Raw genomic sequence first — 13157 nt, 5'->3', positions numbered from 1 at the left:
CTTTCTTGACCGTTGGACCCACGGTTGGTCTCCACCAGAGCCTGTCTTCGCATGCGGGGAAAGTCCCTCATTCACCAAGGGTTTGAGATCAAATGCTCATGTAGAAATAGCAGGGAGCAACATTCTAACCTTATTCCCTCCAGCCTCTATGGAGTGGCAGAGCCATTGCTGCATTTGCTTGTCCACACAATGGTCTCGTGAAGAAGGTTAAGCTGAGAGAATAGCAACGGGCCCAAGTTCACTAATGGTTGGGCAGTGTTATGAACTTGGTCCTAATACAAAATGCTACACCAATCTCACCTGGTACCACCGCTGTTTTAAGGCACCAGGCAAAACATTTCCTATTTACTCAGGCATATGGTTTTAAATTGGGAGGGTGGTTAGATAGGTCAGTGGACTTAGTTGTACTCATCTTTTAAGCAGGATGTGTTGGACTTGTTCAAATTAAATACATTGTCAGATGAGAAATACTCATTTGTGTGTTGCTGTTATTTTTAAAATGTCTTTTAATTTTTTTTACTGTGTAAGTTGCTTATGGGCACTTGAGTACAGAAGTGCCATTTAAAAACATAATAAAAGAAATAAAATATTTTGAAAAAAATCTACCAAAGAAAATTTCTTGAAGAAAAAAAGCATAAAAGTTTATTGTATGCAAAAATCAAGAGAAGACACTCCATGGTATATGTACATTAATTTACAAGAAAAAAAATAAAGAGGCACGTAATTATTTACAAGATGTCCCTTTTGAATACAAATACACACACACTCCCAATGTGGATCTTTTTATTTACAAGCAGAAAAAGGCCCCAAACCAAACAAACCCTGAAGCAAAGCCAAATAAAACAAAATTTTAAGATGTTAAAAGGTGGAAATGGGGACTCAGGCATATTATAAGCTTCAGGGGAGAGAGGCATGTGTGAGGGTCTGTCTACACATGAGGAATGCTGAATGTAAGGACATATCACTAGTTGCTTTTACCAAATGTTGGGGAGTGGTGGACGGGATGACGGTTAGCAGCAGCCATGTGTTCCTCTTTATGTGTAATTAAACCCCCCCTAAGGCCCTAATTTGCTAAATACCTGGGGTTGTGGCCCTGAAGAAACCCCGTGCTTAACTTACTGGACCCAGGAACAGCTGTGAACATTCAAAATAGGGAGTCAGCACTGACTGGATACGCCAGGGCCCTTTTTTGCCTTCATTAATTTTGATGGAGGACAAAATAAAGAGCTGATGAGAGACTGGCCATTCTAGATTATACTTCAACAGCAAGGTAGCAAGGGGACCAGATTTCTGCACTGGACTCAAATGCAATTGTGAGGTGTAAAGGTCAGTTTTGACCAAGTGCAAAGTTGATGCAAGGTTCTACCTCATACTGATGAGTTTTTGAACCAGCCATGAACCGTGCTATAGGCCTTAAATGCTATTTACTCTGGCCATTAAACCAATCTGAGCAAAGCATCCTTCATACACTGCTTGAGAAGGCGCCTGTGGTAGCTGGGAGGAGCCATGTTACTGCCAGCCTTTAAAAGGAGGAAGCCAGCCCTATACAGTTTGTATGTTGATTGTCAGTAATTCATGCAGGAAAAGGCCCTTTTACTACAGCCAACTTCTGACTTGGCTACTTTGTTCTTAAGACGCTTTTATGGGCAGAAACTAACCACAGGGCTTCCCCATGCCCAGCCTGAGATTTACTTCCCACAATGGCAACACCCTACCAAGGCTGATGTAGAGAGGAATGTGCAAGCAGCTTTCTGCAACCTGCTCTTCCCTTGCTGTTTGTGCCCAGAGCTCACATTGTTGGGCTATAGCTCACTAGATCGCACTGCCGGTTCCAGTTTGTGGGACAATGCTGTTAGAACCTTGTTGAACTTCTCGTAGCGCTCGCTCTGGCTGCTCTCGGCCCCTCGGCTGCCCCACAGAAGGCGCAGCTGGAACTCTGTGCTGAAGATCTCAAGCAGCTCTGGCTGAGGCTGGAAGCCTGCAATGAGAGAACAAGCGTGCTTGTAGTAGAGAAACTGCTGGAAAATGCCTTGATAGACAAAGCCTATGATTTCTAATTCAAAGAGAGAAACCACACGGGAATGCTTAAGGGTCTGAGGGCACAAATATTTCTTATTTTGACAACAATTCCTTCTGGTTGGTACCCATATAAATATGGGGATCGTTGTTGTTGTTTTGCACCCCCTTTTGACACCTGTAGGGTGGAACCGCCTGTACCACCCTAACTCTAGCACTGACAGTGGTGATCCAGGCAGACCCCAAACATACTGCTACTCAAGGCAAAGGAGAAGATGCCACCGTCCCCTGCTACATTCCACATGCAGAAGTCAAGCTGACAGGCAGGTCAATCTTAGTTCAACATTGGCATCAGGTTGCCTGAAGGCTGCAGGCTAGTTTAGGGAGTGCAGAACAGGCCATGGGGCACACACTGCTCTGCCTTCCCAACATGCTCTTAGCTGAGTTTTGTTCCACATGGCCTTCCTTACCCTGCAGCTTCATCTCTGCATTGGTGTGGTACAGTCCGCCATGATGAGCCACCATTCGCGCTGCTTCCAGGTGGGCCATGACTACCTCCACACCACTGTCCAAGTTTTCCCAGGGCTCGGGGTTTTCTGGAACTGCTGCGTCCCGTTCCAGAAGTGTGATGAGGGGCACTATGTGTGGGAAGGTAGTGTTGGACAATGGGGGGCCTTCTGGAAGAAGAAAGCAAAAGGATTTATTTATATGAGGAGCTGAGCTGTCGTTGCATATCTTGCCCTGCACCATTTCCTTTTGACTAACTGCAGCCCTTCAAAAATACTCTGATTACAAGCCTGAGGTTCTTGGTCTGCACTATACCAAACCCGCTATGCCCACCAATCCTTCCATGGCAATATTAAAGAAATTGTACTGCAATAGTCAGACCTCACCTAGAGTACTATGGCCAGTTCTGGGCACTGTGCTTAAAAAAAATGTAGAGGTGGTTTAGAGGAGGATAGTGACGATGGTCTAGATTCTAGAAAGCTGCTGCTCATCAGGGCAGGTAATGCTGGACAAGATGGGCCTGGCATAAAGCAGTTTCCCAGGCTTCTATGTCTCTCATGTGCAAATTCTTTGCTATGCGCATTGGACCACAGCATAGAATTAAAAGCAAAACCTTCACTAGCAGTTTTTAGGCAGAGGCTGGCTGGCCATCTGTCATGGATCCTTTAGCTGAGATTTCTTCATTGCAGGGGGTTGGAATAGGTGACTCTTGGGGTCCCTTCCAATTCTACAATTCTATGAAATATTTGCTAATGCTCATACAAACAACACTGGACAGATAAATATACAAGGCTAGTTTCAAAACTTAAGCATTTCTTTCATTTTGCTGCCTGAGGCAAAAGACATGATTGGCACTCTTCTCCAAGGCATAGACAGGCTTACCAAGAGGGGGGTTGGCTAGCTTACTTCCAAAGCTTACCTTTGCCTTCATTCAGGCTTTTAAGGAAAGGCTTCAGCTTCTTCTCATAGAGAATAGCTCCCTCCGTGTGACGCTGGCGAAGAACCATCCAGGTCTGCTCCAGACGTGAGATCTGAAAGCCAAGGGGGAAAGGGAAACATAAGGGGAGGGGCACTGAAGCAGAGCTATTTATTTATTTATTTAAAATTATATTTATTGACATTTTCAACTTACAATTTCCATTCCCATCATCATCTTATATCATAAACAACCATCTAACAAAGAAAAAAAAAGAAAAAAGCAAAAAATTGCAAAAAGAAAAACAAAACAAAACACAAAAACCAAAAAAGCACAAACAGAAAAAATACAGAATAAAAAAGAAAAAAGAAAAAATCAATCTAATGTTATTAACTCTGTCATATCTTTGAGTTCCTCGCTCCTCCCCCTCCGAGTCTAATCCATCCTTTGTTTGGCAATTTTCCCTTTTTCATTATTTCACTTACAAACTTCTTATAATACCATATATAAAAATATTTCTACCACTTAACAAATTTCTTATTACTCTAAGTATTCCCTTTAACCTCTTGTTTATTCACTAAAATGTATTCTAGTTTAATCATTTTACATTCTAACATCTCACTCAGTCTCTATTCTAAAGTCCCCCCTCCATCCCCCGGCGACCAGTCCCTGGAAGTCCCAGATCAACTCCTGTGTGCAGTCCAATTCCAATTCCAAACCGTTTTATCAATCCCTCATTTACATTACCTCTCAACCCACACCATCTCTCACCCACTCCAGCCCCGATTCCTCCCCCCCGCACCCCCTCTGCCAATCCCCCTTAAAATTCTTCTTTTTTTTGTCCCCCCATTTAACAAGTCCTTCGCCTGGATCTCGCCTCCTTTCTCTCACTAAGGAGGTTCGAATCCAGGCCACCTCTTTATTCTTCATCACAGCTTGGTTGTTGTTACCAGGGGCACATTCTCCCTCTCTCACTGGGAGAAGCTGAAGCAGAGCTATTTATTTATTAAATTTGTATACCTCCTTTCACCCAAAGATCATGGGGCAGTTTGCAACATAAAAATACAAAAAGAGAACACAAAACACATTGGGGGGTGCTGCAGGTGAGCAACCTATGCCTGGAAGGGATACTGGATAAAACCTGGCCAGGCTCATACCTTGTTGCATTAACACTTGGAGTCAACACTTGGAGTTCCAGTTAGTATCTTATCTATGAATGCGATACAGCATTCTACTCACTGAAGGAGCCAGTTCCAGCGAAACAAGGTATATAACCTGGGTAACCTTGTCTCATCTTTTTGTCACCATCCATTGTTGCTTCCCATATTCATTTGGATACTCCATTGCCACCGTCATTTGTTACCACATTTGGATGCTCCGTTGTTACCTAGATCAGTGTTTCTCAACCTTTTTTGGGCCACGGCACACTTGTTCCGTGAAAAAAATCACGAGGCACACCACCATTAAAAAAGTTAAAAAATTTAACTCTGTGCTGCCCTATATTATAATTATGACTGTTCTCATTTGCCTAATATTGCTTTCCGGCGGGTCAGCGTTGTGTATTGGCGGCCGCCAGGCTCGTTTGCACTGAGCTTTGGGAAAGTGGAGGAGAAATATTGCTTTCCGGCGGGGCAGTGTTGATTATTGGCGGCCGCCAGGCACGTGACAATGCAAATCGCCCTTCTCGTCGCCGCATGTCGCGGCACACCAACCAGCATCTCGTGGCACACTAGTGTGCCGCGGAACAGTGGTTGAGAAACGCTGACCTAGATCCTCATTCATCTACTTGAAAACATCTTGGAACCTCTTCATATGCCGTATGGACCTTGGAACCTTTTCACATGCCATATGGATGCCCTATAGGAGATGTATTTAAGACTTGATACTTTTTGGACTGATATTTGGACTGAATCTTGTCATACGTTTTTCTATGATGTTTGAATGTCACATATTCTTGTGTGTATGATTTTGTCATTTGGTGTTATATGTCTATAAATTGGTGACTGAGAATATCGGCCGGTTACGCTGTTGTATTTCCAACTATGGAAGCACTCAAAAAGCCAGCAAGAGTGTCTTGCACACCTGTTTAATGGAACTTCTGGTAGTTTCCAAAGCCCAAACTCCTTCTACAGGGATGCTGGTAGCCCAATTTGCTGGTGGTCTGCAGGGGACTCCAGAGATCAGCAAAAAATGCAAGCTGTGGGTGGGGCAGTGGTCAAGAAAAAAGGCCACTTGCTTGTGCTCATGACAAGTACCTGGGTCATTTCAAGCGCATCCATCACGGCAGCAAAACTGAACATGTTGCCCATGGTACTCTTCAGCTCAGCAGCCAGCTGGATGGTCTTGTGAAGAAGGGAGGCCCTCTCTTCCATGCTTCCTGTGCAGCCCAGAATATCCACAGCAATCATTATGGTCATGGTGTGGAACCTAAGGAAGGAGAAGAGGGGAGGAAGGAAGTGAGGAAGCCAGCTGGAAGCAAAGAAAGGGGTGTAGAAGAAGTGCTTCCGAATTTCTACTTCCCCAGCCAGCAACTTGGGCATTCAGAACCTTTGTGCAATGGGTTTCTATCCAAGAGCCTTAAGGGCTAGGTTTTTTTAAAAAAAAGCAAAAGCTCAGAATGCTAAACTCTGCACCTAGTTTCACATTTCCTGCCCTTGAATCTCCACAGTGCTGCCTAAAAGGCAGCAGCCCTTATCTCTGCAGGAGGGACAGACATTGCAGGACTGTGCTTAGCAACGAGGGACCTGCCCACCCAGCCCAAAGCATCTCTTTTGTTTGCCTGCCCCTCAAACTCTACCTTTCCAACAAATCGAGCCGAAGTTGATGTCCGTGGGGCAGGGTGAGCAGCTCCATCCCTGAGCTCACTCCCATGAGCCTCTGCATCTCCTTGGTAACGCCCAGTATCCTAGCAACCTGCGACAAAGAGGGGAAAGTGGTTTGTGTCTATCCTTGGATGCAGAAAGGAATCTTCACAACGCAAAGAATTGATGATGATGATGATGATGATGATGATGATGATATTTTGTTATTTGTTAGAATCTCCACAACCACAAATAATTGTTCTTAATTGATGCTATTTCAGCTCTATGTCCCACTTTTCTGCATTTTTGCACAAACTAAAAATAATTTTGTAGTAAAGCAGCAGCAGTGGGCCTAACACAGAGCCTTGACCCTCCCTTCCACAATTCCTTACACCAGCTGTGTTGAGCATACTGAATGGCTTGGACACTTGTTTTTTCCCTTTTGCAGAGTCCTTCATGCCTGTATAACAGACAATGATTAAACAGGTCACAGAGCTGGGTCTGTCTCCTCTGAGAAGGGGTGTCTATGAGGAGGAGCAAGGCAAGGTGGAGAAACACTGTCCTCCTGCAGGCTCCCTCACTCTGGCAACTTCAGCTGCTGTGCAAAACGTTTGGGGATGGGCTCAGCAAAATTCTCTTTGGCTTCAGCCTGGGAAGAACAGATAAGAGTCTGTTCTGGACCAGCCAAGGACAGGCTTACTCCTGGGACAATTTTGGTAGGTCTGCTTGCCAAGCAAGTGAATAAACACTTGGCGCTGACAAGAGAGACTGGCACCACAGCGCAAACACTTAAAGCCCAGAGAGCGCTGTCCTGTGTAATGAGACTTAAATTAACAGCCATTAATTTTCTATGAACCTGTGATTGAATTATGGAGGAGCAGGGAGAATTGGGGCTTGGGGCACAAGCCCCTGGTGGCCCTTGGCATGGTGCTGTCTGGTGTGCCCTCTCACAAGTTAGTGCCCCAACCACCACCAGGCGACTCCCCTTCTATGCCAGGACCCCTTCCCAGCAGGATTATCCAGTGGAGGTAATCCTATTGGCTCCAGGCGGTCACCACTTTAATTTCCTACAAGGTCCCGTCACATCATATCAATGTGGAATATAAGACTGGTGACCAACCTACATGTGCTTTCTCTGAATATGCAGGTCAGCCCAGAGCTGATCACCCAAACAGAATCCCTAGTGTCCAAAAGCAATAAGCCACTAGCACAGCTGCTACTAACTGGCCCTATTCTGAGCGAGAGGCAGCCCAAAGAGGCCATGTGAGGGACAAGAGATACAGGCAGGTCCCTCCCATTCTGCACACCAGCTCATCGCCCAGCGCCAGTAGCAGCGGGGAAGGGGATAGCTCTAGCGGTTACTCAGGAAGAGGGGTCCGAGGCTCAGGCAAGGTAGCGGAGCCCATGCCCAGCGGGAGACGGGAAGTGGGAGGCAAGGGGGGAAGGCCCATCCCACCAACCCCAGAATTGCGCTGGAAACGGCGGGGGCAGAGATTCAGTATCCCGAGACTATTTTGCTGGAAGAAAACGCGCGAACATCCGTTCGGAGGTTCTGACTCCTAACTGACATCATGTACATAGCACTGCTCTGCACTGTAAATACTCAGCACCAATAAAATCATGAAAAGGCAACAAGTGGAAGAGTCGTTACTCTAGAGTAGCCGCTAATGCCCCTGTGACAGGCCACCAGCAACCAAAAATCCCATACCAGGCAATCCACTTGGGTGATATGTTTGGCCAGAGTCTTGGCGTCCACTTCTGCTAGGAGTTCCTTGACCTTCTTGAGCACTGCCATTTCCAGAGGCTTATTTTCCAGAGGGATAAGGAGCGACTGGAAGATAGCTGGGTTGAAGGAGGAGGTCCTTTCCACAACAGGGACAACAAAGCCCACAGTGTTCAGGTCCAGCCTCTTCCTGGGCCCCACCTCCACATCGGAACCATTCAGAGCAAGCCCCCTCTGGCCCTCGTCCCCTTTTAGCCTCTCGACGTAGCTCTTGGCTGGCATCTGCTTCCCCTCTGCAGTTGGCCTGTCCCACTGAACTGGGGATGGAGGGTGCAGCTGGCAGTAATGTCCTGTGTCCGGATCACTATAGCTGCTGACCGAGGGAGAAGGAGAGGCCCTTGAGTAGCCATGGGAAGGGGTAGAGTGGGGGCTGTCGGACTGATCGGCCTTGCTACCATTTCCTTGGCACAGCTGTGGTTCACTGGAGCGTCTTATGACTGGGGATGACGGGGTTATGCCACTGCCGGTTTGGCCAGTCTGTGGTTTTAGCCGAGTAACTGCAAAGAGAGGTAGAGAAAGGGTTGTTTTTTTATTGTAAGAGTGGACACAGGCAGCAAAACAAGTATTTGGGTTGCAACAGCAACATGTTATGAGGTCCACACAACCATCTGTGGGTGCCCATGTTGCTGCTTTGTAACAACTGGGAAATTTTGGCTCAAAGTCTTCCAGCAGTTTTTTGGGTTTTTTTGTTTTTCCGTCTCTGGTTAAGGCATGCATAAGCAAATATAGGTACTTATTTTGCTGTGTTTTGTTCTTCTGAGAGACATGACTTTCCACAAATTGTCAAATGCCTTAAGAAAGGTTGCAGGAATGAATGAAAGAAAGGAACATCATGGAGGCTGAGAAGATACTGGCTGAAAGGGTGTAGGGCAGAAGGGTAAGAAACACGATGTCTTCCAGAGGTTGTAGACTATAACTACCCTGATGCCTGGTCATTGGCTACACTGACTTACAGGAATAAGTTCCACCTATGTATTGTAAGGAAACAAATACTTCGAAAATAAGTAAACTTTGCAAAATATTATAAAGATTTATATAAAGCTGATGCTATTCTGTAGCATTAAATCCCATACAGGTTTGATTATTGGGCCTTTTTGCTACTGACATAATAAACAGTTAATATAAATTATATTTCTAAAGATTTTTAAAGTGATTATTCATTTACTTTTTTTAAAAAAATGATCGTTTACAAATTTAATTCCATATGCATAGATTTATACTAAATTGATTCTCCACTCCCCAACAGACCCATATTGCTCTTAGCCCTGTATTATTATTGCCGGCTCAGAACAAGAGCCCATCTGGTCCAACACCCTTTCCCTAACATTTTTTCCAGAAATGCCTTTTCCTACTGTGGAAACTGTGGCCACTGACTGACTTGTGTGGTTTTATAAGGCCATCAGGTAAACCCTTATGGAAATACTATTAGGGATTATCCACACTTATTCCCCCCCCCCCCGCTCTTTCCAGGAAGTGGTCCGTGCATTAACGTTCTGTGTTCAAGTGTGTGTGTGTTTGCCCCAAGGCTCCCCTACGAAAATTTGTTCTTTAAAGCTGAATTGGAGCAAACATCAATTTGGGTTTTCAACAGATTGATGTTTGGGTCCAACTGAGCTTTGAAGAGCAAGTTTTTGCAGGGAAATTTCCAGAGTGAGAAAAAAATAAGGGTGCTCATACAAAGAGCTTTAAATTGTGGACTGTGCCTGATAAAGAGTGGAAGAAAGGCAAGTGTGGATAAGCCCTTATTGTAGTTCCACAAGTTAATTATGAGAGAAAAGGAAAGCGGGGCTGTTCCATCAGCGCTGCTGAGAGACCAATTACCTTTAGCTCTCACTCAGTTGTTACCTGGTAGTAGCCATTACATCCCAATACCTCAATTGCTTCTTTCCTACCTGTTTGTTAATAGCTGTAAACTAGCACCCAAGTTTGCTTTTCCCCTCATCCGTCTCCATTCTTTCTTTTGTGTGTGTGTCATGTACTTTATTAGGAAGTAAGCCTGAGAGCAATGGCCTGTGTTGGTTTCTATTGACCTTCAAGCCATCTGAGGGGCTTCCAGACTGTCACTATTTTCAGGTGGGATTCAATCAGCAAATTCAGACTGCACAATTAAAGTTGATTAGCCTACTTCCTCCACCACCCTCCCAAATTTAGACTTTTTGTGATAAGGAAAGTGACTGAGAAAATGCATTGTGAAGTGTGGGATAATAATTACTTAACATAGCATAGTATAACCCCCCACCCCACCCCACAATAAAATCAGAATGAAAGCTCAGTAGTTGACATCATATAACTTCCCTGCAAATTTTGTGCAGACAAATTATCAATCATTTATTTGTATGCTGCCTTTCCAAATTTAAAACTATGCTCAATGCAGTTTACAACATAACTAAAAACATAATAAAAAGTAGTCATGAACAATAAACGAAGCAACAGAAAGTACACGACTAAACTGAACAATTTCCACATAAATCAAAAGATCCAAAATAAAGATAAACAAATATTAACAGCAGCAGCAACAGCAACCTCTGCCAAAAAGTCCCCTAAACAATTACGCAGCCCATTTATGTAGGAGGACTTAATAAAAGATAATCTGGAAAGGACCAGAAAGTTTTGTGCTAAAGACCAGGACAAAAATGCTTTATAAACAGTAGGGAGAAGTTCTCACATGCCATTGTGATTACTCTTTATTATACGTTGAATATTTCTCTCACCCTCTCCATTTTATTTTTATTTGCTCTTTGAAAACCATTCCTACCTGTGCTGTAGGCTGCAGTTGCAGGGCTCTCAGAGATGGGAGACATTGAAGAGTGGAGGTCTTGGATTTGATCCACACTGACCGCACAATTCCGGATGATGTCTCGGTGATGTGGCAAGGAGACGCTAGGCAAAGGATAAAAGAAGGTGTTGGCACAAATCCTCCCAAGAGGACCAAGCAGGCTAGACTAAGGGGCCAGACCCGTGGAATAAGTGGGCATTGTTGCTTTGAGTAAGGCAAGAAGTGCAGCGGCCAGGGACTCTGCCTGTTTGTAGAAAAGCACAACATCCACATCAAGTTGTCCTGCTTCATCTCCCCCCAGCCTTCCTCAGCTTGGTGTCCTCCAGACTATGGCAACAATTTTCCCTGACCACTGGGCTCTGCTGGCTGGGGCTGATGGGAACTGGGGCCACCAGACTATCTACCCCAGGAGAGAGGGACCAACAGCTCTGCATAAGGCAGACCGGTCATATAATTATTTATCCAGTTCAGTGGTTCTCAAAGGGCTGGTGTGTCAGGAGAGGATGGCAAGTGTGGCAGGAAGATTCAAGGGCAACCTTAAACATTTCAGTGTCGTATAGTATAGTCAGTGCTTTTCTTCTAGAAAGAAAAGTGCTGGTACCCCTAGAAAAAAAGCACTTAGTATGGTATAGTACAGTATTTCTTTTATTACAGAATATGGATAGATATCTTTTCAAAATGAGAGCAAGAGCATTTGGCTATTCTTCTACAGTTCTCCATGGCATATTGTTGTGAATAGGGATTTGACAAATATGAAAGATCAGAAAAGAGAAAGGCTTCTTTGGGTTGGTGAGGAGACGAGAGTCTGTTTTTTCTCAAATTAGACCTAATATAAATGGGATTACCCAGCAAAAGCAAGCTCACACCTCTCAATGAGTTTGTAGAAATACTTAAGGTACTTAAGAGGCTTGTTTATAATTATATTTTGGGAATGATTCCTGTTCCTATCTAGATGCATTGTTTCATACTTTCTCGATGTCCTATGCTCACAGTATAAAGTAGTTGTGTTCCATGTTATAATAACGCTAGGAGTTATTTCTTTTTGTTTTCCTATGTATTTGTTATCAGCAAAATAATTGGTGTGGTGCAAGCAAACATTTATTCTGAAAGTGTGGCCCAGAGAAAAAAGACTGAGAACCCTCTGCTCTACCAGGAGCTTCCAGTGCAGTACACAGGGGAGAATGGTCCAAAATATTTAGGCCTTTATGGGTTAAAAACCAAGCACCCTGCACCAGTTGCACCTCTGTGGAATACTGGCACATTGTACTCATGTGCACTTTAGGGGCAGGGCCAGCCCAAGGCATTTTTCTGCCTCAGGAAAAGGGCAAGATGGCACACACACAACTTTTCTGTTCAGCATAGAGAAGCCAACCGGGTTGGCTCTTACAGTCAGTGCTGGTGGTGGGACAGCTTTCTGAGGGCAGAAGGTTAGCTGGGGGGCAGGCAGGGGAAGGACAAGCTTTGTAGCACACATCTCTACCTTCCAACAAAGGGTGTGGGAGACTTGGGAGAAACAGCCAAGGGCTATCACCACTGCCCCCAGGGCACCTGCTCTGTGAGATAGTTGCCTCACTTTGCCAATGACATGGGCCTGCCCTGTTTGTGAGGTCTGGTCCAGGATGCTGAGGTCTCCATCAGCTGGATAACTTTTCCCGTATGAGATGTGTGATGGCATCAACCAGCCACAGTCCTCATCATGGAGGATGGATTACCAAATTGCAGGAGTTCTATTTCACACAGGAGGACTTATGAGCCCCGGGGATATAGAGAAGATTGCCGAGCTGCTTCAGACCCAGAGCAGCAAACCTCTTGCTACTGAGAAGCTTGGTTCAGCTGGAACTCCACACAAACCTCAGAACCATGGGTGGTATTCAACTAGGTTCCACTCAAAGCAGACCTACTGAAATTCTATGGACCTAACTTAGTCCTCCTCATTCATTTCAAAGAGTCTACACACAGCTGAATGCTGCCCTTTGTTTACTTTGCACATAGCCAAACAAATGAGTATGGTGCCATTGCCAAGGAACCAGAGGAAGCTAGAGTGGTTTTAATTGGACCTTCTCCATAGTTTCATGTCCTCCCACATTGTGAACAATGATGAGTATAATAAGACTACTGCAAGCGTATTGAGTCCCCAGAAACTTTTGTTATACATAATGAAAGTGTATCTGATATTTTATTATTTTTTATTGATGTCTATTTTGTTTGTTGTTGTTGTTTTTACTACTACATATGAGGTTTTAATGTTTCATGATTGCAAGCTGCTCTGGGATTACCTTCTGGCTGGAAATAGCTTATATAAATAAATAATAAGCAAGTGAAGATACCTTTATCCAGCTGTTAATTAATTCTGAGAAA

The 13157-nt window shown here is 44.6% G+C and overlaps 1 protein-coding gene across 7 annotated transcripts in view; it reads right to left on the bottom strand.

Moving 5' to 3' along the window:
• Positions 1-624: 624 nt before the first annotated feature.
• The window catches only part of SH2D3C (SH2 domain containing 3C), an 83713-nt gene continuing 71180 nt past the window's right edge, over positions 625-13157 (bottom strand). For 6 of the 7 annotated variants that reach the window (XM_088665325.1, XM_088665324.1, XM_060270587.2 and 3 more), the window contains 7 exons: positions 10779-10903; positions 7949-8520; positions 6237-6352; positions 5695-5866; positions 3443-3554; positions 2487-2693; positions 625-1978 (listed from right to left, as the gene is read on the bottom strand). In XM_088665325.1, coding sequence (XP_088521451.1) covers positions 1803-1978; positions 2487-2693; positions 3443-3554; positions 5695-5866; positions 6237-6352; positions 7949-8520; positions 10779-10903 — 1480 coding nt within the window. In that variant the 3' untranslated portion in view covers positions 625-1802. The remainder of the gene's footprint in view (positions 1979-2486; positions 2694-3442; positions 3555-5694; positions 5867-6236; positions 6353-7948; positions 8521-10778; positions 10904-13157) is intronic. The other variant, XM_088665323.1, reaches the window with a different exon arrangement.

The sequence above is a fragment of the Zootoca vivipara genome, chromosome Z2 (genome assembly GCF_965207765.1).
Source record: "Zootoca vivipara chromosome Z2, rZooViv2.hap1.1, whole genome shotgun sequence".
Classification (NCBI taxonomy): domain Eukaryota; kingdom Metazoa; phylum Chordata; class Lepidosauria; order Squamata; family Lacertidae; genus Zootoca; species Zootoca vivipara.
Note: the sequence above shows the minus strand (reverse complement) of the source record. Positions and strands in the feature narration are given on the sequence as shown.